Source organism: Prorops nasuta, unplaced genomic scaffold (assembly GCF_024137725.1).
Source record: "Prorops nasuta isolate Cenicafe-Biocafe unplaced genomic scaffold, Cenicafe_Pnas_1.2 PNAS00024, whole genome shotgun sequence".
NCBI classification, from domain to species: domain Eukaryota; kingdom Metazoa; phylum Arthropoda; class Insecta; order Hymenoptera; family Bethylidae; genus Prorops; species Prorops nasuta.
In genome coordinates, this window is record NW_027116821.1 from 3,197,639 (window position 1) to 3,221,192 (window position 23,554).

Below are 23,554 nucleotides of genomic sequence, written 5' to 3' on the forward strand. Positions count from 1 at the left end.
TCTGATCCTGGGGTCCTGAATTGAATTCTGGTTAAGCTAGACCTTTTCCTAAATACATTTTAATATATGCACAATTTTGTAATAATATTGACAAGAAATGTAATATTATTTTATTGTTCTGTACTTCAAAAATTTAGATGAAGCTTATTGTAAAGGCGAGTAGTATACATATATACATTTTGACTACTCTAGGAACATTGTATAAACTGGTATAAACGCCATAGTTTTCATATATCTCGACGTTTACGATCATCAGCACCGCCTACCGGCAAAGATCATTTTAGGATCTCACCATGAGCAATCTCTCGTCGAAGGTTTCAGAGGAAGCTGGAAATTGGAATCCCGGCTGGAATTTGGAAGATTTGGCACAGCTCTCGAGCTTAAATACAATGTGAATAAAATTTTACTAGCGAGAAACCTACTCCACGAAGCGGCCATCTGGCGGCGTTGTACCAAGGTGGGAAGTCTGGAATAGAGACGGAAAGTGTCGGAAAGTGCGCTGGATCCCCCCACTCCCCCAGAGCCCAGACCCGGTTCCCCGCCTTCCCGGTTCTCCCACTCCCACTCTAACCTGAGTAATTTACAGTAAACATGCGTTAATGTTACAATTCTAAACATTCTGCCGATTTATTTATTTTTTGTATGTGTGTTTTTAAAGTAGTATGAGACGCCTAAAATATAAAAAATGAGTAAAATAAATAAAAAAGTGCCACAAAAAATTTGGCATAAAAATAGGAAAAAGTCCAGTAAACATGATTTGAAGTTTTTGTAACGTCAAACAATGGTTTTTGTATATTTTAATAATGATAATATCTATATTTTAGGTAAGGAGGAAACACTTGCTAAAGAATTAAGTCCAAATGAAGAGAACAATATTTTTAATATATATATAATACATAAAAAATTGGGTATACCGTATTTTAGTTGGAAATTATTTTTTGACAATGAAGGTAAATATGCTGTGATTTGTATACGTGGTGTACCACTGAAGATACATTAAACTATGGACATAAGAATTTATTTATCTATTAAACTGTAAGAGATCAATTCTTTTATGAAGCCTTTTTGAAATCCTTGCTTATATGCTTTCTGAAAGATCAAATGTAAACAACAAATTTTATTCTGCGTCTACAAACTTTCTAGTGCACTTACAATAGTACAACCTGTATATTATATTATTATAGGATTATTCTCCAATAGCAACATATAAAAGATATTGAGTTATTTTATTGTATTTATGAGTATAGTCATATTTGGTTTAATTTAGTATTTAATGCAATAAGTCAGATTAGTAAAAATAATATTTACAATAAGCAGCAAAAGTTATTTGACTAAAAGGCAATGGAAAATGAATACTTTTTAAATTTGTATTAACATGATAATAGCAATTGCTATAAAATCTGTTCCAACATAAAAAGAAACCTAAACAAGTTGTTCACAAAATGGTCAAACTTCTGCACTATGGTCGAGTTTAAGGTTTTGTATAAAAATGTGATAGTGTACCATGACATGTCTTCTGTGATATTGGAACAAATTTATAGTCAAATAACTTGAATCCTACACACACACAGCCACAATTAAATAAAAACTATGTGTACCTTATTTTAATTTCTGTTTCTTATTAGAATATTTGCCAAGCTCTGAAACTGTAAACAAAATTCAAGCAATGGAAAATTTTATAGAAAGGCATAAAAATTTATCTACTCTTACACCATCCAATTTGATATCATTTAATATAGATTATGAAGAGTTGTGTAATGACACACATTTTTGTAATGTTTGGAGTACCTTTAAAATTGATTTACAAAATAATCCTCTTCACACTCTAAACTGCCTTAAGCTGTCGGTACATCAGGTAATTTAATAATACTTGAACTTTTATTTAGGAAGTTAAAGATTTTTTTTGTTTAGAAAATTTTGCGTGCACTGCCTGAAGAAAACCTGGAGCATTTAATGAGTTCATTAAATAGTTGTCCAACTGTACAGCTGAGATTATTAAATTTTAATCCAATTCTTAATTTACGTGATTTAAAAGTCAACTCTTATGGTAAAATTCTTTTTGTTACTTATTTTTTTAGTGCAATGGTTATAGAAATCATACAAATCGTTTTTATAGGAAAATTAATTTCTACAAAAGGCTGTGTGATAAGAATCGGTAGGATACAGCATTTAGCCCAGTGGCTTGTATTTTTCTGTTTAAAATGTGGCTTACAAAAAATATTTAAACAACCAAATGGAAAATATACTTTACCAAAGAAATGTGATAATTGTGGCATATCAAAATTTCTTCCTATATTGGACTCTCCTCACAATAAAACAATTAAATTTCAAACAATAAGAATACAAGAGTCCTTGAGTGAAGAACAGGTACTTCTCATTTCTAAAAGTATAATAATGAAAAATGTAGAATTTAATTGAATTTGCAGGAGGATAAAGGAAGGATGCCTAGAATATTGGATGTGGAACTGTTTGACAATATGGCTAGTACTTGCATGCCTGGAGATGATGTTGCTCTTACTGGAATAATAAAAGTATAAATCACAGTTTCATCATTTTTCTGATGTATTATGTATTTGGACTTAAAATCCTATAGGTACAAGAATCGGACGAGGCATCAGTGAAAAAGAATGCAGGAAATGCTTTTCCACTATACATGGAAGCAGTAACATTAATTAATAATAAACAAAGAATAGAAGAAAAAACAGTGGTTGATACTGGAATGAATTTGAAAGATTATGTAGCAATAAAGGTACCTATATCTACCTTATTATTTCTTAATTAATATAATTTTACATTTAATATTTTATATAGATTGGTTTTAATAGGATGTTTATAATAAACCAAATATATTCGCATTGTTGGTCAATTCACTTTGCCCTGGTATTTATGGTCATGAAATTATTAAAGCAGGATTAATACTAGGATTGATAGGAGGAAACTCAAATAACAAGGAAAAACGCGATGATATTCATATACTTTTAGTAGGAGATCCTGGCTTAGGAAAATCACAAATGCTACAAGCTTGCAGTCGTGTGGCTACAAAGGGTAAATTATTTTTGCAATTAAGATCCAATTAATTATTATATTAATTGAGATATGGTTTACAGGTATATTTATTTGTGGAAATTCTAGCACTTCGTCAGGGTTGACAGTGTCGCTCACAAAGGAAAGTGGAACAAATGATTTTGCCCTAGAACCAGGCGCTTTAGTACTGGCTGATCAAGGTTGCTGTTGCATAGATGAATTTGATAAAATGCCAACACAGCATCAGGCTCTCTTGGAAGCTATGGAGCAGCAGAGTGTAAGCGTTGCTAAGTCCGGAGTTCTTTGCTCTCTTCCCGCAAGAACTTCTATACTTGCTGCCGCAAATCCTATTGGTGGTAGATATGACCGGAGTAAATCTATGATGGCTAATTTAAATATGAGTCAGCCTCTATTATCGAGATTCGATCTTGTCTTTTTATTGCTCGATAAACCAAACGAACAGTTAGATAGTTTACTATGCAAACATGTTATGACATTTCACAGCGGTCCACACACAAGTAGAAATGACGCAGCATCCAACATTTCATTTTCAAAAACAGATAGCAAAATATCTTTAAGGTAAATCCATGAATATTAATTGTACTACATTACTTTCCAAACTAAAATTAAGTGTCTGATCTTCTAGGGAGAAATTAAGTGATTCACTGGAGGGAAATAATCAAATAATATCACAATCTATTTTAAGGAATTATATTTCTTATGCTAGAATGTATGTTAAACCTAAATTATCAACCGAAGCTGCCGAGGTTTTGCAAGAGTATTATTTAAGCCTTCGTTCCAATCAAAACGGACTGGCTGGGTTTCCAGTTTATAATAGGCAATTAGAAGCTATGATCCGTCTCACTGAGGTAACTTTGTTCTTTTCGCTCCCTTTGTTTTTTTCTGCTAATAATTATATTACTTTTTAGGCTCGTGCAAAATTGGAATTGCGAGTGGAAGCAACAGCAGATGATGCTTTAGAAGTCATAGAAATATTACAGTACTCTACAATGTGTTTAAAACCAGATTTAGAGTCACCAGAGTTCCTATCACAGGATTCGGGTAAAATGACAACAAAAAAAGTAAGAGAAACAGTTTATTCTATTAGATTTTGGTCTTTACTCTTTTTTTCTTCTGGTAACAATTATTTATAATTAATAGGTACGATGTTTCGTGAAGGAGTTACAAAATAATTCCAGTAGAAATGACCAATATACATTTTCCACAAACGAACTAAAGGAGTTTGCCAGTAAAATTGGTATTGAGGACTTTTCCAGTTTGTTATCGAGATTGAACGATCAAGGCGTTCTCCTAAAGTCTTCTGGGAATCATTACAGATTTATTCCTGATTAATTAAGTTTCGTAACAATGAGCTTTGCAAGGCAAACGCCAATACAGGTATTTGCAGCATATTGGCCTTGGAACGTGAAAACATTGTGGCTTACAGCAAGGCTGATTAGGTTTATAAATTTTGTCAGGTGTGCCAGGTGTGGCTAATATAGTTACTGTGCAGGAGCTGCTGAAATATATAATGGCTAGATTTATTCTCTATATTATAAATACTTAAAGAAGTACATAAAAACTATTTTTTTATAAGCAATTTTAAAGATTAAAGGTATATACCCATCTGTGCCAGGTGGATGAAGCTTGATCAGCAAGGCACACACCATTTCAGAGGCCGGGGACACATTCTGGATATGAAAACTGGGGGACAAACAGCGGTGCAGCAAGTTGGATAATATGGGACACATTTTGGTGGTATTGGTCCACATGGCACAGGGGGTACACAAATAGTAATAGTACAAGGTACACACGGTGCGCAGCAAACTGGCTGACAAGGATATCCACAAGACATTTTTAAATTTTCTGCCTTTAATTTTATTTTATTTTCACCAAAAATTTGGCTTATCTAATTGATCTTTGCGAACAAAAATTTGCGCCCGTTAGCTTTGAAACATAATTTTGGATTTTCAGATCTCCATGGTAACGACATAGGCCAACGTTCAATTATTCTGAATATACATATGTCTAATTAAATTTCAATTATTTTTGTATAATGTATAATAGGGTAGAGAGAGAGAGAGAGAGAATGGGTGGGAAGGGAAGGGAAGGCCGGGCTTTGTTTTCCTTTAGCAACACTTAGGGCCGGTGTCAGTACGAAAAGCAGGCAAGCCTCATATCCAACATAACTGCAAAAATCTGAAAGTACACATTTTGATTGGCAGTTTTTCAGATTTTTACTTCTTATGTTGGATATGAGGCTTGCCTGATTACTACTGACACCGCCCCTTATTTATACTTTTTGATGTTTCTACTTTCATCTGTTGTTTAAAACTGGCACGTAAAATCTATTATATAGCAACTAAAAGACTTGATGCTAATCTAATATAGGCCTAATTACATTTTTAACAATAAAGGGCTTTTTCTACCAGTATAAGTGAGTCGCACAGATTCTCCTATAATCACTTATGGGAGACTGCGATATTCTTACGCTTAAAAGGAAAGCTGTTGATCGTATATTGAATTAAACATATGTATACAAAAACTGATTTCTATGTTAATAGTAGGAAATAGGAAAATAATATTTAACAGAAAACGTCATTGCGTAATTATTTTGTTATTCGATACTGATTGTCTTTCATTTCATGACTTCTCATTCATAACTTACTGTACAATCTACTTCAACTTGACGCAGTAGTTTGAATAATAATTCGGCTTATCATAATAATAGAACTATATAAAATATTTCAAAAATACCGCCAAAACATTCTGGTGTTTTGGCTATGTTCGTTTTTTTACTGTCAGTATATTATGCAAGCATCATTTTGGCTGCGTTCGTTTATTAGCTGCGAGTACTAAAACTCTACAATATATGTCACGTAAAATATAGGTTTTCAGTATTGGCAGTACACTGTTCAAAATTGAATCATGTACAGGTATAGTTTCTGCTTCCCTATACTATCTTGTAGCAAAAATGCTTCTCGCAAAATTGATTCATGTCCATCTCAACTACTCTATACTATCTTATAGCAAAAATTTAATGACAACAGCAGACGAAACGCGACATCGACAAATATGAAGATGACGTTTTGGACGTAGTAAAAGTATTATCCAGAAAGCATATTATTTATGTTGGAAATGTAGGGATGTCGAAAAATGGAATGGAAAATAATGCAAATATGGTGCATATATATAATATTATTTATCAAGTATAAAAAGGAAGAGATCGGATGTAATTTTCAGCCTATAAAGAGGAAAAAGCATCAGATAAGCATCGGGAGCAGTAAATCAAAAGAAAGATTAAAGAATATTTTGCTTTGTTAAATTAATCTTTCTTCTGACTTGCTGCTCCCGATACTTATCTGATGCTTTTTCCTCTTTATAGGCTGAAAATTGCATCCGATCTCTTCCCTTTTATACTTGATAAATAATATTATATATATGCACCATATTTGCATTATTTTCCATTCCATTTTTCGACATCCCTACATTTCCAACATAAATAATATGCTTTCTGGATAATACTTTTACTATACGTCTAAAACGTCATCTTCATATTTGTCGATGTCGCGTTTCGTCTGCTGTTGACGCTGTTGTCTTTAAATTTTTGCTATAAGATAGTATAGAGGAGTTGAGATGGACATGAATCAATTTTGCGAGAAGCATTTTTGCTACAAGATAGTATAGGGAAGCAGAAACTATACCTGTACATGATTCAGTTTTGAACAGTGTACATAAAGGGCGCGTTCACGGAGACGCTATCAACGTTACTCTCTGCGCAGTGTGCGCACACATTTCAATCATTTTTCTATGCGCAGTAGCGTTGGCAGTGCTAAAAGCGTGCTCCGTGAACGCGCCTAAAGTCTAACCACTTACCAGCTTATACAAAAATGACATCACATGAACAAAACAAAATGTCGGACAGCTTCCTTCCCCTTACGTTTTACATTTTAGCCCCCTCGGCAAGAGATCTTAAAAGGGCAGGTAAAAAAAACAAACCCATTCTGTGTCAAACTGTCAAACCATTAAAAACATCAGCTGATTGTTTCCTTACTTAAGCTTTTTGAAGCTATCGGCTATTTGCTGACTACTAGTGCTTCTTTAATTCTTTATTATTATATATGCTTTTAATTCCCAAAACAGTTAATTATGACACTATAAATAATTCGTTAATCAACGATTGTGTCTAATACATGATTACATATAATATAACAGCAAAAAGAATCGAGAAAGAATCTTTAAATATTTGAAACTAATAGGTTCATTATTATAAAAAGTTCTGTGATGTATATGTGATATATTCACAGTTAATTAGTACATTAAACCAACAATATAATGGATAAGTTGACAATCATTTCTGGAACATTGTTCCTTGCTGCAGATATGTTTGCAATAGTAAGTCTTGCCATGCCTGATTGGATTATTACTGATGTTGGAGGTAAGTAATTATAGACCAGTTGTGTTGTAATTTTTGAATATTTAAATTCATTGAAAAGTTAGATTTAAGCAAAGTTTCATTTCCAGGAGATACACGATTAGGTCTCATGTGGTCATGTATGACATTGTATAATAGGCCTCAGGTCTGTTACACTCCTCATTTGCAGCCAGAATGGTTAATGGCATTAGTTTGTATTTTTGTTGGTTGTATTCTCATTACTACTACTATAATATTATTAGCTAGCTCACATTGGGATCGTAACGTCATACCCTATGCAAGATGGGTAGGCTTTACTGCAAGTAAGTATTTTTTGGTTAGTGCTGAAAAATAAGTATTAATGTATCTTTTTATTTTCAGTGGTATTATTTTGCCTTGCAGCTGTAATATTTCCTATGGGTTTTCATGTTGATGAAATAGGTGGTCAGCCTTACCAACTGCCTAATTCACATCAAGTTGGAATCTCTTATATCTTATTTGTACTGGCTTTATGGATAACTGTGATTTCTGAGCTTTTTGCAGGAAAAGTTTGTTTACCACATTTTTAGCATCTTCCAATTTTATTTATTATTATTATTATAATCATAGGATTATTAGGTAATCCTTTTCCTAGCCAAGTTCAAAGTAAGCCTTAAAGTACATTATCCAATGTTTTTTGACAAGAAGGAAATTAATTTTAACATTTACTTTCAATCATCTTTATTTAAATATTACAATGTGTATTTTCTGTAAATATTTGTAATTAGAACGAACTATTTTAAAATAACTTTTTTAAAAACTAACATTGTTTTTTAATCAGATAAGTATTAACTTAAGTAAATAATGCTTATATAATAAGAATCTAATTATAATTAATATATGGCATAAATAAATTTATTTCATGGGTTTTTACCTATAAAATATCTATGTTTTAATCATTTATTTTACATATGAATAACAAATTTTATTATTTATGCTCATGCATTAATTATAATTAATAATTTTGTACATATGAGATATTTAATAAGAAAAAAATTTGCTAATACATATTTAGTATGCAGATAGGTTTGTATGTGTGGAATTGCTTCTTCGCTCACTCTTTATGAAAAAGAGAAGCTCATTCCTTAATTTTACTCTCATCTTTTATTTATAATTGCTTTTAAACCTGCTAAAATATATGTACATATTGTTATAGTTTGTATATCTTGTGCCTTTATTTACAATTCTCATATTTTAAAATATGATTTATCATATTATTCATTACCTGTAATTTTTATAAATCACTCACGTTTATGCGATTTCGCAGCATCATGATTAAATCAATTTTATTTCATTTATATAAGTATACAGTAAAAGAAGATTAACTTAATATTTTAAAAATTTATAGTTTAACAAGCTGTAAATTAATTTTATATATAGTAATGCTTAAGTAAGATTAAAAAACAACTTAGTGATAATATGCATGACATGGAAATTAATCAATGTGATACAAATACCAACTTACAAACCATTATTACATTGTTCAGCAATAAGAGTACAAAATAATCTTTACTATTGTAGATTTTAATTGTCACAAAAATGGAGCTCGAAGATAATTGTTTATATAATAATTACAATTTCATATTTAATTATTTTGTGTTTAACTTAGTGTTAATAATTACAGGTTTTTATTAATATTTAAGAAATATATAATACGTAAGAGCAAAAGTACTATTAAGATTACCTATGTTTCAACTTATAAGGAATTGCGTTTATGGAATCTGTAATCTTTATAATTTTTTTATGCAATTATAATCAGATATTTTCTTTGAATTCTGTAATCATTATATATATATAAATTAACAGACATCGTTCTTTAATCTGACGTTGTTACATTACAAACAAATACTTTACTGTTTAAGTAATAAGGAAACAAAGTATTTTTTAGTAATATTATCTATGTAAAATATAGAAAAAGTCCCTGACCTCCGAAATAACTTGAAACTAAGTGAAACTTAAAAAAATATGGTTCATACAAAATGAAACTGTAGGGTTTTTATTGATTTATCTATCAGCCTCATAAAATTTGACGTTTTATGTCCTCATGGAAGATTTGTGAAGGTCCGCCAGAGTTTTTTAAATGAAATAATATATTTTGTATCGCATTGTCTAGTAATTTATTTCAAAAGCATTAAAAAATACGATATTAATTTATCATTGTATCCAATAATTCACTAAATATTTCGGTTTTAAATTTTATATGGGTAGGGATTTAGCCGAAATAATATACGCGACCATTATGGGGGTATACACGCAAGGTCACACATCTACCTACTGATCATCTCCAATTTAAATATCTGGTGAACTTTGAAAGAATATAATAATTGTTATTGAGTTAAACTACAAGAGAGAATATACGATAAGAGACACATAATTCCACTTTAAAAACTGGCGGTGACCTTCCCATATCCTCTATGAGGACTACAAAGGTTAAATTTATGAAATTGGTATATAAATTATAATTAATCCTCTACATTTATAATAAACATTTTTTTTGTATAATTTCTGCAATCACTTCAGAGATTCGGGATTTCTTGAATTTCTATATAATCAACGGTATCCAAATTTCATACAGTATATAAAATGAGTTATTTCAATTTTAACATGTAATCATCTCAAAAAATATGAAAATAATGTTTTAAATAAAAGTAACCTAATTTTAGGGAGTATATAACGTATTAATTTTTAAAAACATAATTATATATTTTTATCGTATATTTTTCTAACTGATTTTCAAAGCTTTCCGGAATATTGTAAATGAACCATTTAACTTAAGTGTTTACGAGATATTTGAATTTTAAATTGAGCAAGTATAAGCTTATGTGAAGTGGAGTTCACGACTCTCTCTCTCTCTCTCTCTCTCTCTCTCTCTGCTACGTATCTGTAGATATTCCAATACCCCTACCTCCAATTTTAAATCCAAGTATTTCATAAACGCTTGGATTAAATGTTACATTCATATGGTAGTTTGAAAAACTTTCGAGATTAGTTACAAGAATATATGACGACAAAAATATAATCCCATAAAAAGATCTAAAAGACTACTTACATACAACCTTCAAATGAGTTTTCAAAGTCAAATCACACAACAAAATTTATGTCCCCCTTGAAACCAAACTGATTTAATATTATGTATATACGTTTAGCGAGATAATTGCTTGTTCAAATTAAAATAAGTCATCCCGTACAATGTGTACACTTTTATTTTGGATGATTTATTTCATAACTTAACATTAATGTATATATACAGTTTTTCTAAAAAATTATTAAATTCTTTAATTGTCATATATAAATTAGCTATACATTAATCCATTATTTTTTTATAACAATCAATTATATACTTTAAAAACTAGAAAAAAAGAATTTTTTTAACTAGGGATGATTAATCTGCGCTATATTGGAAGAAGACAAGTTATTTTAGGCCTCATATAATCCATGTAACGCTAACGGTGGTGACGAGCATAAAAATCCTTGATCGGTATGGGCGGTCCCAGAGAGACTTGCATAAAGTAGTTACATCTGATATAAAATTTGTTCGTATCTGCTGTATTTTCTGCAATTTCTATACTTTCTATAGTACCAACTTATACGAAGAATAACGACAAGTGCATGAAATACAATTAATATGAACAAAGCTTTAGTCAATTAAAACACGAACGTGAAACCCTGAGTATCTTTTTCGTGAATTTTTAATTTTCTCGCTGCACGCTCATGTATTTAGCCGCATTGATATTTGTCTTGGGGCTCGGTTTGAGCACTTACGATCCATAATACACCATGCTAAATAATATTTTTAGAATAACTATTTTATAAAACAATATTATTTAAGATATTGAAAATATACGAATAAAACTTACATATCGCTATGTAACTTCAAAGGCCGCAAAGATAAATCAAGAAAAAGTAGAAAATATTTTTATGGTTTTACATTTTTCAAAACCGTTTTCTGCTTAAGAGCTAATAGTACAAAAACCCCAATAGATGTAAAAAGATAGTATAGTCAATTAACTTTAACGATAGCTAATTCTGTACTTTTTAAGAAAACGTTCATTTGATGGAAGTTTGTATATTAAACATTTTTTATTTATCTATATACATCAACAAGAGCTTTAAGACTGTACAAAAGTTACCTTCTACCGATCAGAAGGAGAAACTGATTTCCTGATGCAACTGATAAAGTGTTTCATTGCGTTTTACTATTATTCGATTGATTATTATTAATAGTATCACACCTTCTATAATATAATAAATATGGTACTCTAGGTAGGGTAGGCTTCAGTACATTCTTTTCTGAAACAGCCTTTACTGAACTGTCGTCGTACCTTATCCAGCCTCCGAAGCCACCGTGATAGGCATCTGTCACATAGTGTCCCTTTGATGTTTCCTTGCCATCATGATATGTTACAGCAAATAATTTGTATTGATTATACATTTTCTTTGACGATGCCCTTTTTGTTGCATTTGCTGATAAACAATCTGCAAAATTACGCAAAAATTTATTATCTGTATATATTAATTATTAATTAAAATAGACTAGGTAGATTTAACTTACAGGATTCTAGTTTTAAGTCTACAGGGAAATCAATGCTTTTGAAGAGTTTAGCGCATCCATTATTATAGAATTTTAAATGGAGTATGAGGACAACCGGTAACTCTTCGAGAGTCACTTGCTTCCAGGCTTCAATCTGCTTTTTTGTCTTACTGCACTTGATTCCTTCCAGTTCGTCCTTGCCAACGAAGATTTCAAAAGCCGCTTTAACTGATTCTGCATTCTACAAGAAAAGAAAGAGAATAAATGTTATTTTATTAAATTTTATTTTCCTTATTGCTTAAGAAGAAATAAAATTGCCTGAATGTCAAGTTGGAGTGTGAAGAAGGGTTGTACATTATCCGTGGATTCCTCTCCAGCTCGGAAAACTGTAGATCTCAATTGTCCTCGGAAAATATCAGATAACGGCGTTCTGCCAAATACTGTGCATCTAGTAACGGACCCTTTCTTTTTTGGTCCCATGACTTTCCACTCATCTTCTTCATCTTCACTGTTAGAAGTATTATTAGTGTTTTGGTCATCACCGACTAATTTCATTAGCTCTAACATTTCATCATTTATGCCATTTAAAAGACACGAAAGGAATTCTTCTGCGTCTTCTTGACGTCCTTCAATGGAAAAGTGCCCAGCAGCTACAGTATGTCTTAATACTCTATATACTGAAATTGGTTCAAATGCGCTACCAGATTGAATAGTAGCGACCAAGTCTTGTGTACGCTTCTTCTCCTTTTTAGGTAATTTATTGTCTTCGACTAAAGGTGGAAATTCATGAACAAAATCGATCCTGTGAAACGTACATTTGAAAATTACGTATGTAATAAAATTGTATAAATTAAAATTTTCTAGGCACGCACTATACTCACATATTGTCAATAAGAGGCGTTGGCGAATTTTTTGATGCATCTTGAGGACGCGGAAGAGCTAGAAAGAGCTTATAAAAAGGTGGACAAGCAAGCAAAGCTTGTAATATACTGTTAATGTAACAGTAGTTACTGCGGTTTGTCAGCCCACGAGGCATTAAACTCAAAGCTTCTTTTTTCATTTGATATTTTGTTAAAAGCTCTGAAAAAATATTGACAATTAAGATAAATATCTAGAAGTAAGAGAACAAAATAAATTATGAACTTACCACCTATCTTATACGCCATAGGGTCATTTTTCAGCTGTTCAGGTTTTTCAATTTTTCCTCGTACAGATGCTCTATTACATTGGCCATTGGGAGTAGAAATTTGTGCTGTTTGTTGCGTATTCGTTGGTAAAGGAGTAACACGTGCTGTGGGCACATCTTTCTTTAATAAACTAGCCCACGTTTTTTGAGGTGCAGGAGTCTGGACTTGCGAAGTTGGAGGAAGTTGGGTTGGTAGGGGTGTAGGGACTTGGATTGGTAAGGGTAAAGCCTGAGCTTGTTTGAGCTCAGGGTACTGAGCTTGTAACAGTTCTGGTGATTTAGAGTTAGCGATTGGTATAGTAGAGCTTTTTCTGTTGATCGCTTCAATTTTCTCTTCAACTTTTGCAGTTTTATCTTCTGCCTTTGGAGTTTTGTCTTCTGATTTTACAGTTTTCTCTCCTATTTCTATAATTTTATCTTCTGCTTTTAAAATTTTTTCTTCCACTTTTACAGGTTTTTCTCCTATTTTTACATTTTCATTTAATTTTATAGAATACCCATCTTTTGTAGTTTTGTCTTTTGTTTTTGTGTTATTCTCTTCTATTTCTGTATCAACTTCTATTGTATCTTTCGATAAATTCTTTTCTGCAACCTTGAAGGTAGGCTGCGATGGCTCCTGTACAAGATTTATCTTTAAACTTGAAACTGTTTCTTCTAAAGGATCCTGATCAGTTTCCCCATTTTGCTTCACTTCCACACTACTGTTAATGTTCAAACTTGAAGCATCATTATTCTTTGTTCTACTACTGATCTCATTTGTAGTTGACTTAATATTAAGTTCTATCTTTACATTTACAGGTGCTTTATTATGGTTACGTACATTTTTTTTATTGGCAGCAGTTTCTTCTGTAGTATAGTTTTCAACCATACAATTGTCTAATTTATTATTATTGACAGTTACTTTGGTTGTTATATTTGTATGTGAAGAATTACTATCTTCCTCATTTACTTGATTTGAAAATGGCTTGTTTGAAATATAATTATTTTGAATACGTTTTTCATGCTGCTTCTGGAAAGGGACTTTTGTACTTTCGTGATTATGTTGGGGTGCTACTTGTGATTGTCTATTATATCTTATATTACTGAGAGGAGGTTGATGAACAGGATAAGCGGACTGAGAATGTGGATGAGCAGTATTGATTGGATAAATAGGAGGATAAAATATAGTTTGTTGTGGAGATGGCATAGTTTGTTCCGGTAAAGGATATATATACATTAATGGAGGCATCTGTGCATGATATTGCCCTTGCTCTCCTAAATATCCTGACTGCATTTCATTAGAAGTATTCATATTTTGATTAAAATTATCTCTTCGTAAAGTTCTTCTAGGAGCCCCTCTTCTTCCATTTTCTCTTACAAAGGATGCTTCATGCATTTCTCCTCCCATATTAAATCCAGAATGGGTATAAGAAATATTATGCACGAATGAAGCAACATGCTGATCGGTAGGAACATTATTCATATATATAGACTGTTGCCAATCGTTACAAACTGGACTAATTATTTGTTGAGGATATACAGGAGAAACTGACATTGGTGACATATAAATGGAAGTCATGGTATCTGTAGGATTATTGCAGTTAATATAAGTCTCTTCCGTATCTGCTAAAATATTAATTTGATTAGATATATGCTTCAGTATGTGATATATTGAAAACCTAAACTAAGGTGAAAATACTTAAATATCTACCATTTTGATGCCAATGATTTTGAAGATTTGGATCTTCAAAATTGTCAGAGTTAGTGTTAGAATTGGCTTCCTTGAGCTCCCAAGGTAATTTCATAGAACTCGACACAACATTAGAATTGAGTATTGAAATTATTTCACTTTTATCATTATCCCCTAAGTCTTGTAAGTCTAAGAATTCTAAGTCAAGCTAAAATCATAAAAATATAGTGAAACACTGAATATATTTTTAAGAAAATTGAAAATTCTATGACCACACGAGGATCGATCATTTTCTCTAAAGATTTTCCGGGATTTTTGAAACCAACATGATATTATATTAAAGAAAAATGTTAAAAATAAAAACACTAATAAATTTGAATAATTTGTAATTCATTTTATTGTTTACTAACGATAGCACTGCATTGCAGGTAAAGTAACATAACCTCAAAACTAGATAATTTTGTTAGCAATATCAATGTTATTAAGGTTAGATTCGATCATACATTCAGACCATACTGGTACACATGTTTTAATTTACATTCAAACCAAATTCTGATTTTCAATTGTATAATTAATAATCAAAAATAATAATAAATAGTTAAGCATCAATAGTAAATAAAAAATATTTCAATAGTACATTGACACTGAATGCAATTTTATCTCGATTATTTTTAGGCTTTTCGTAACTTTGGTATATATATAGAATATCTTATATTTTTTACTCGATTTTATAATTTTTGAATAGTCGTCTTAATAATTTAAGAAGTATACTCTTTAAAGTCCTCTTCTACTTACATACAATTTTTTGTAATTGAAAAAAGAATATATAAATTAATTCGTTTATGATTTAACTGAATTCCTTTTGTAAGCAAAAATTTTTAGGTAGAATTACGTCCTGTTTGTGTGATTTAGAAAAAGTAATTCAATAAATTTAAAAAGCATACTTCAACAATTAAAATGACTTGAAAAAAATGAAAATTAAGTAAGAAATATAAATAAGGCATAATACACTACTCGTAGTGATATAGTAATCGGTATCAATTTACTAATGAAATGTTTTGTTTACTATTGCTTTCTTCATTGTTTATTAATATTTCATTATAAATTATTCAGTTATAAGTCAGAATTTTGTTAAATTTTAGTTTAAAGCATATCTAACTAGTGCGGTATGAATGTCTGCTGATGCAACAATTTTAACATAATTTAATCCTTCGTGATTTTAAAATAATAAAAAATTAAATCCTTACCTTATTTTCAAAATCCATTCTCTGGTTCATCTTTGATGTAGACTAAACTGACTAAACTAAAGACAGTCAGCCTTACAGGATTTCGGGTTGGAGAAAAATCCTGCCATCCAATAACAGCCCCCTCTACTCTATCTTTTTGTCGGTAAGATAGAACAATGTAACTCGATGGATAATATACACACGCCTGCGATCTGCGTACCGACCGCTCCACCAATGGTAATATTGTAAATGAGTATGTGATATCGTATAAGTTTGATACCTATGATGTAAGATGTCGTTATTCACTTGAGTACTACGTAAATCAATATTATATAAAACCACAATATTTCTAAATACTACTTGATCAAACGATTGCTAAAATTATACCAATTGCACATTATATTAGAAATATTAAAAACTATAGAAATGATTGAAAATAGTTTAATTTTAATTAAAAGGAAAGAATTGATTATGATGAAAAATAAAATACAGTCGATAGCTAAATTGATAAAATATAAACTTTAATTATAAACATTACTTGAAAAACTCAAATACATATATATCTGGAGAATCTTTATGATTTTAGTTTGAAGAAAAAGAGGAAATACATTACATATTAAATATATATATATATATGTATAGATATATATAATTTAAAGAATTACGTATATTAGAGCGGATAAGATATTAAGTTGAAGTGGAATAAAAAATGTGTAGCATTGCTTGGCTGTTCATTTGAGATCGAGCAGGAGAAGTATAATAAAATACGTTGTCATGTTTGGCGAGAAGCTAGCTTAGTCGCTTTTCTTCCAGAAGAGTGAATTTCACCCCAGAGCAGTGGTACGAGGGGGAGGACCGCTATTTTCAGAGAAGAGTATCCTTAGAGATATAAAACGGCAAGCACGCAGGCTCTTGGTAACTCCGAGAGGCGAACACTCGAAATCTTCACACACATGCATTATGCATTGGCTAGCCCCGATATGTTATCTGCTTGACCGTATCCCAACGATGAAAAGTGTTTTTCTTACATTAACTTAATATAGCGAAGGATACTATCCCTGAATGCCAAAACAAGCCAATCTTCCTTAGATCCGCGAACAGAACTCGAATCGTCTTGTAATAAAACAAACGACTAATTTGCATGACTGATGAAAAATCCATGAAATTTTAATGCATGAATCGTATAGCTTCGACTCGTTAGCGTAATTTAACGTTGGCTGCTAGTGGAGAAGAGAGTATATATATATATATATATATATATATAGGGGGGAGTGGTAGTTCTCGCTTAATCATCGTCCTTTCCTATTGAAATTGTACCAGCACATAATAAGCTGTTTAAGGAAATGATAAAAAGTAATAATAATGGGAGCTTATCGCGGTGTTTGCGCGCTTTTCGCAACGTCCGCTGAAGAAATTATGGCACGCGTTGGAACCTTTTTACCGCGGTTTCTGCGCAAGGTGGCACCGATAAGGAGACGCGAATATGTGAGTTTTTCGCATGTCACACCGTATATAATTCTCTTATAGAGTCTGCATGCGAGGCGTCTTGTGCGTCACTAGCTCTACATTTGCATCACGCGTGCACCACCACAGCCACCATATACCAACACTCGTTTCCGGCTAACCCCCCTCCTTCAATGCGGAAATTACTTAAATTTTAATGCGTTTTTATAGCCAGATTTTCGATAAGCAGCGTGCTTCGACCGATGACCAAACCTGTTCTATCGACTCAACGAAGAAAAAATATTGTTCCACCTATATATAGTATATATATTATATATGTATATATCGAAGTGTGAATTTATAATAATTTATCTTTAAAATTTTGCTATGTATTTTTTTTGCATTTTTTAAATAGCTGCAAATTGTTTAAATTTTATTCCTTGACAATTGTCTCTTCCATCAGGTTGATTTTTCATGCGTACATATATATATAAAGATATAGACGTTGTATGACGAGGGGTACGAAGCCCGTTTCAGATCCTATTGCATTACGACAAGTGAACCGTATTTAGGCTTGCATCATGCGACAAATAAATATGATAATGGCTTTCGGGGAAGTTTAAATACCGCGCATCATGGCTTTAGCACCACGTCGAAGGGACCAAGTTTGGCTAACTTTTAGAGCGTGTTTCTCGTTAAAAGTATTGTGTGCGTGTGCGTGTGCGTGGCGCGTGTGTGTGTGTTAGACAGAAAAGGACCGAGAGGAGGTGTCTCTTAAATAATATAAAATTCAGAGGAACTTGATAAGCCGGGGTGCGTTGAAACTTTTCACTCGACGCTTTCCATTTCTTATTATAATGAATGCATATCGGCTTAGCTGAAACAGAAAACGATTGACAAGAAACCCTTTTCCACGGTCTTTCTTCGTAGCTTTGAAAGAGTCTTCCAAGGGATCAAGGAAGAATATATATATAGAGAAAAAGAGAATAGTTCTCAGCAGCTTGTCGAAACTATAATCTAGATATATATATATACCTATATATAAATATAATAATATTTATTACTTTGAGATATCTGATTGTTATTACAGTTGGTACAAGTTAAAATAGGTAAAATATTAAAGAAACTTTTCACATAAACTCACCAGCGGTCTCAATGAAGACCACGCTATAAAACCCACAGAGACAAATGGCCTTTTGCTAACGTTAATCATCATGAAACGCTTAGTCATTTAATAAGCAATTTTATGTAAATTTTCGGTACTCGACTTTCCTCCTCCTTCAAGAGAAAGAGAGAAAGAGAGAGAGAGAGACTACTTTTATTCTCAATGTATACAATTGACATAACAATTAAGCAAGGAGAAATATATAAAAGGATCACGCTACAGCATTATACTTAAAAAAAATAAACAGAAAATATTTTCCAATTATACACAAGAAACAACCTGCTTCTCTTATTACTCCCTCCCCCAAATCTCTATTAAAAATCCCGTACGCCATCAGTTCAACGAAAAGAAGCTACGTTATATCGAAGGGATTATTGGGATATTTTCGTTTGGCACGCGATAAAAATGAAAAGTTAGCTTTGGATATTGCGCGGGACACATGGATGGATAGGACGTTTAAGGGAGGTTGCAGGAGGGTAAAGCGAGCTGGTGGACGGGGTTGGCTCAGCGTAAAGGGAGTTGTTTGCGAGGTGAGGTGTCCGCTGATCCTCGGCTGATGCGACGTTTTATCCGGAGAAATTGTCGATCGATCATCCGTCCTTCTTCCAGCTCCCACGTGACGATATTACGTCACGTACGCACACGCCGATATACTCGATGCACACTGTCACTCATATGTGGATCAACTAACAGGTGTTCGTGAATATCAGTGGGTATCATCGCTGATGAGTTTGCTCGTGCGCTTGGAATTCCTGAGAGGATCCAAGATGGGTCTCGATGAGAGAGAGATCCGAGGCTCTCAATGCCATTATTAACCCCTCGCTATTTCCCAATCATTTTCCTTTGGCACCAAAACCATTTTTCACTCGCGCTTTCCCCACAAAATATACGTTTTTATCACTACCAAGTGCGAACGGAACTCTCAAGTTTGTTCCAAAGGATCATTGGTCCCCGCGTGCGTCCTCCAACGAACGCTTACGCATAAATGGAGCACGCTTCAAAAAGGGGTCATCGCGACTCTGATTGGCGCTGGATAAACGCGTATAACTCGCGCCACTCGCGTGTTTCTCTCCGGGGATATTTATTCGTCTCACGAAGCCCCGCACGAGTATCACTCGTGCTTTCAAAAGCTTAGAAAGCGCTGTGCTGGTATTGTGCGAGCAGGCTGGTGTGGGTGTGTGCGTGCGATAGAGCGCGTCGCGGTATTTTCTGTGCGATAAACGGGAATGCTGGATATCTGTGGTGTAGTCTGTATATTATATATATATATATATGTATATATATAGGTATGGTAGAGAAACGTATAGGTGTATCGTGGAGAAAGCGTGATCACGCATACTTGTATATTAATAAATATTTCGAAGGGTGGGTGTGTGTAAAGGAGTGCACTGCGAGGGTAGTGGTGAAAGCAATATATCGATGTTTAGCAACCAATAAACGGTCCCTCAAAGAGGGCTTTTACGGTAAAACGATGGTGGTTCGTTGCTGATACTCCCCCCCCCCCTCCCGCGCTTTCCATCCTTCCATATGCGCGTAGACTGGACCTGCCCGGGCCCCCCTATAGTCCTCCGCGTGTCTGCGTGTACACGTATAAGCGTTGAAACGGTGTCAGCCGAAGCACGCCGCTTTTATGGCTCAAAGTAAACGCATTTATAGAGCCGTTTTGCCATGGCGCACCGCTCCCCGTTTAACGCCGCTTTTATGATAATGTTATCAATAGCCGAGCTACCATTTCCCTTCGTACCTCAAACTCGACTCTTTCGCTCTATAACTTATTTTTATCGCTCACCTGTTTCATCCTATACCAGCTCGATTGATATCCTATAGCTTATCACTTTGGAATTACGTCTTCTATCCTTTTTTAAGTATTTCTGTATATATAGAATTTTCATCGCAATCTGCTTTCTCCGTTCGTCTCTTTTTCTACGAAATGTACAGAGTTACTAGTTGATATATATATGTACATAGAATTTTTCATGGTACAAATAATGGTTGGAAAGTAGTTTTATCGAATGTTTTTAAATCTTGCTCTTGATGAAGATATTATCGAGAGTTAAAAGTATTTTTTAATCAGACACTTTTTATTGGTATATATAGCAATTCGATTTTTTTCTTCTATCGCTCAGATTTCACTAGAATGCTCTTCTTCGACATTATAACGAAGTTTTGAATTTTTAGGATTGGTATAGGAGGTTTATTCTCACAATTATTTACACTTTCGATTAATTTATATAGTTTGGCCATAATTAACTGGCTACCCGGTATATATCTCTGTCTTGACACTTTTTAACGCGTGTGTGCTTTACAACGTTGGTTTCAACAACGTTTATTCCGGAAATATATAACAAATATGCTGCATCTGACAATTTCTATGGGGTAGGTCGTGAAAATAGCGAGTGTGTATTCTTTCGAGCGCTTAATAAAATCCTTTACACTCGACTTCTCACTCGTGTGATATAAGAAGCTTTTGAAGGGTCAGTAGAGGAAAACGATGACTGGATGAAGACTGGTGGATCTTAAAAGCAGTCTCATATTGGTGCTGGCTTCGCAACGTCACTCGCAGGAGCTTCATAATTCTTTCCTGAAGATGAGTAACTGCGTTTCCACAAAATCTACTCGTGACAAAAATTACGGTCCCCTTTCTTCTTCCTTTGCTTTATCGATAAACAGACATTTAGGTATAAGCATATACAAAACTTTGAAAATATTTGTTATTGCTCTTGGAGATGCGATATAAACACAATACATCGGTGCGTATAATGGTAGAAAGAAAAATATAGAGGAAAAATAGAGGGAAAATCGAGTCTTATGGTATAAGTTGGATACTCTAGATAACTTAACGATCTACTTGAAAAGTACGATTGGAATTCAGCGAAAGGTCACTGTTTGTCTTATGTACATATATACTATATAGCGTTATCGGCAATATGGCGGCTGCTCTGGATAGAAGTACTCTTCGCAGGCCGAGAGTGGTGTGTATATATAGTATCAATGTATATATATATATATATATATATATAGAATAGAGCGAGCGAGGAAAGATGGAGAAAGTTGAGGAACGTTATTGTGCGTTCCAACTTCCTGGCCAACGCGAGAAAATGGGGGGATACGAAGAGGACGAAGAAGAGGAAGAAGAAGCCAAGAAGGAGGAAGGGGTGAGAGGGGCAGTATTGGGGCAAAAGAAAGGAGTGGTCGAAGAAGGTGGGTATAGTGGGTGGAATAACGTGTGTTGGAAGAGTGTATATATATAGTTGGAATATGCCGAGTGGCTAAGGGGGTTTTATGCCTTTGGAGGTCGTTGGGCTAAAGTCGTGGGTGGAAATGGGGGTGGTGGGAGGTGAGAGACTGGGGGGTAGTGGGCAGTGGGCAGCGGCCTTGACGCGTGTATGGCGTGTACCCCCGGGGGAAAGCGTGGGTTTTGGCGTCGTCGCCGATAACGGGGAGAATCCTAAAAAGCGGAGACCAAGCCGCTATTGGTCGGAGAAATCCCCGCTTTCGCCTCGGCCAATCCCGACACGTCCTGATAACGCTGGCGGTTCTTCTATCGTTCCGCCTCCTCAAGACGCCGCCGTTCTCGCTTAACTCTCTCCATAGGATTCGCGCTATATCAACCAGATGACTATATCATCGACCAAATCGTCCACTCCTATACGCCACTACCACTACTTTACCCCTCTCTCTCTCTCTCTATCTGCTTATATCCATCCTAGAGCCTGTCCAATCCATGCACCATTCTTTTATTGGCTCTTTTTTACTTGAAAATCGTTACGGAAAATCTTTGGCGAAGGAACGAGCAAAAAGCGTAATTTAACAATTAGAATTCATCAGATTTTGTCCATTGGTGTAAAAATTAAAATTAAAACCATGGAGGTTTACATTGCAGTGATTTATGCTCATACAGTTGTTAATACGGTATAAGAGATTTTTTTCTCATTAAAAATTGGCAAGAGCTCGAAATTTTGCGCTTCGAAGGAAAATGGCAAGGTTGTTACATTTTGATACACTCGTGCTAATTTTCGACAGCTGCTTCGAATCGCACCACTTGTCCTCGAGCTGGGAGCACAAAGCAACGTAATTGTTCGAATAAACGAGCCAAAATGACGATACGGATCTTTGGAAAGTACCCCAACGTGACTGCAATAATCATAATAAATTTTGCAGCATTTTCCCCGATGAGGAAGAACGTAACAAGGTACAAGAATCGTGACGTGGGATTGTTGGAAGTGGATTTCTTTGGGAAAGCTCGATCGATTGCAGCTTTTTGCTGGAGTATTAATTAAAAGCTAGTACGAGGTGATTTTTATCGAGCAAAGTTCTTATTGATGTAATTATATCGTCGCGGAGTAAAACGCTGAAAGACGTTCCGTTGGAATTTACGGTTGGAGGGGAGTAATTAAGTTAATAAAAAGGATCGATTTTTAACGCAGGTGCTCCGCTGGTGTTAATGTGTGTTTCGATGCGTGCGAGATAGCTCGGTAGGCAGGTAGAGGCAGTCAAGTGGTCGAGCAGGTAAACACCAAGCAGGTAGGCAGGCAGGTTACGGCCTTAAGACTATAGTTTTCCACGTGCGTGAGCTCTTGGAATCGTTCTTCGGTATATACATGTATATATATATATATATATATATATATGTATAATACGAAAGGGTTTGCTGCTGCCTGACAAGATAAAGGGCGACGATAAGGGTAACTCCCCTTCCTCTTCAGGAACCTGGGCAAGGAAGGTGCGTGATCGTAGAATTCCGCGTGACGCGTGTAATAACCGTAGCATGACTCTTTGCACGCACCCCGAGAAAACTAAATACATTTATACTTATACCCACACTTATACTTGTATGTACAAGGAAGCAAGTAGTAC

At 33.8% G+C, this 23,554-nt stretch overlaps 4 protein-coding genes across 6 annotated transcripts; 2 read left to right on the forward strand and 2 right to left on the reverse strand.

Moving 5' to 3' along the window:
• The first annotated feature begins 581 nt into the window (after positions 1-581).
• On the forward strand, positions 582-4,799 carry LOC136781686 (DNA helicase MCM8-like). Of its 2 annotated transcripts, none has more exons than XM_066740634.1 (13): positions 582-746; positions 825-950; positions 1,626-1,855; positions 1,912-2,047; positions 2,117-2,367; positions 2,427-2,531; positions 2,594-2,749; positions 2,826-3,045; positions 3,108-3,603; positions 3,671-3,893; positions 3,954-4,106; positions 4,186-4,422; positions 4,661-4,799. In XM_066740634.1, the coding sequence occupies exons 1-12, from the start codon at positions 686-688 to the stop codon at positions 4,375-4,377; spliced, it is 2,349 nt and encodes a 782-aa protein (XP_066596731.1). In that variant the 5' UTR covers positions 582-685; the 3' UTR covers positions 4,378-4,422; positions 4,661-4,799. The 2 variants fall into 2 exon arrangements, with proteins under 2 accessions (XP_066596731.1, XP_066596730.1); XM_066740633.1 differs by having other exon boundaries at positions 4,503-4,662.
• Positions 4,378-4,796, reverse strand: LOC136781854 (uncharacterized). The gene is made up of 2 exons (XM_066740860.1): positions 4,648-4,796; positions 4,378-4,540 (listed from the first exon to the last, which is right to left on the reverse strand). Exons 1-2 carry the CDS (start codon positions 4,794-4,796, stop codon positions 4,378-4,380), a joined length of 312 nt encoding a protein of 103 aa, XP_066596957.1.
• A 1,961-nt stretch (positions 4,800-6,760) lies between the features above and the next one.
• LOC136781775 (uncharacterized protein C16orf52 homolog A) lies at positions 6,761-9,195 on the forward strand. The gene is made up of 3 exons (XM_066740775.1): positions 6,761-7,462; positions 7,549-7,761; positions 7,820-9,195. The coding sequence occupies exons 1-3, from the start codon at positions 7,360-7,362 to the stop codon at positions 8,005-8,007; spliced, it is 504 nt and encodes a 167-aa protein (XP_066596872.1). The 5' UTR covers positions 6,761-7,359; the 3' UTR covers positions 8,008-9,195.
• Positions 9,196-9,388: 193 nt separating this feature from the next.
• On the reverse strand, positions 9,389-16,172 carry LOC136781774 (ubiquitin carboxyl-terminal hydrolase 10-A-like). Of its 2 annotated transcripts, none has more exons than XM_066740774.1 (7): positions 16,111-16,172; positions 14,885-15,071; positions 13,156-14,796; positions 12,890-13,088; positions 12,327-12,810; positions 12,030-12,249; positions 9,389-11,953 (listed from the first exon to the last, which is right to left on the reverse strand). In XM_066740774.1, the coding sequence occupies exons 1-7, from the start codon at positions 16,138-16,140 to the stop codon at positions 11,661-11,663; spliced, it is 3,054 nt and encodes a 1,017-aa protein (XP_066596871.1). In that variant the 5' UTR covers positions 16,141-16,172; the 3' UTR covers positions 9,389-11,660. The 2 variants fall into 2 exon arrangements, with proteins under 2 accessions (XP_066596871.1, XP_066596870.1); XM_066740773.1 differs by having other exon boundaries at positions 13,156-14,799.
• Positions 16,173-23,554: the final 7,382 nt, after the last annotated feature.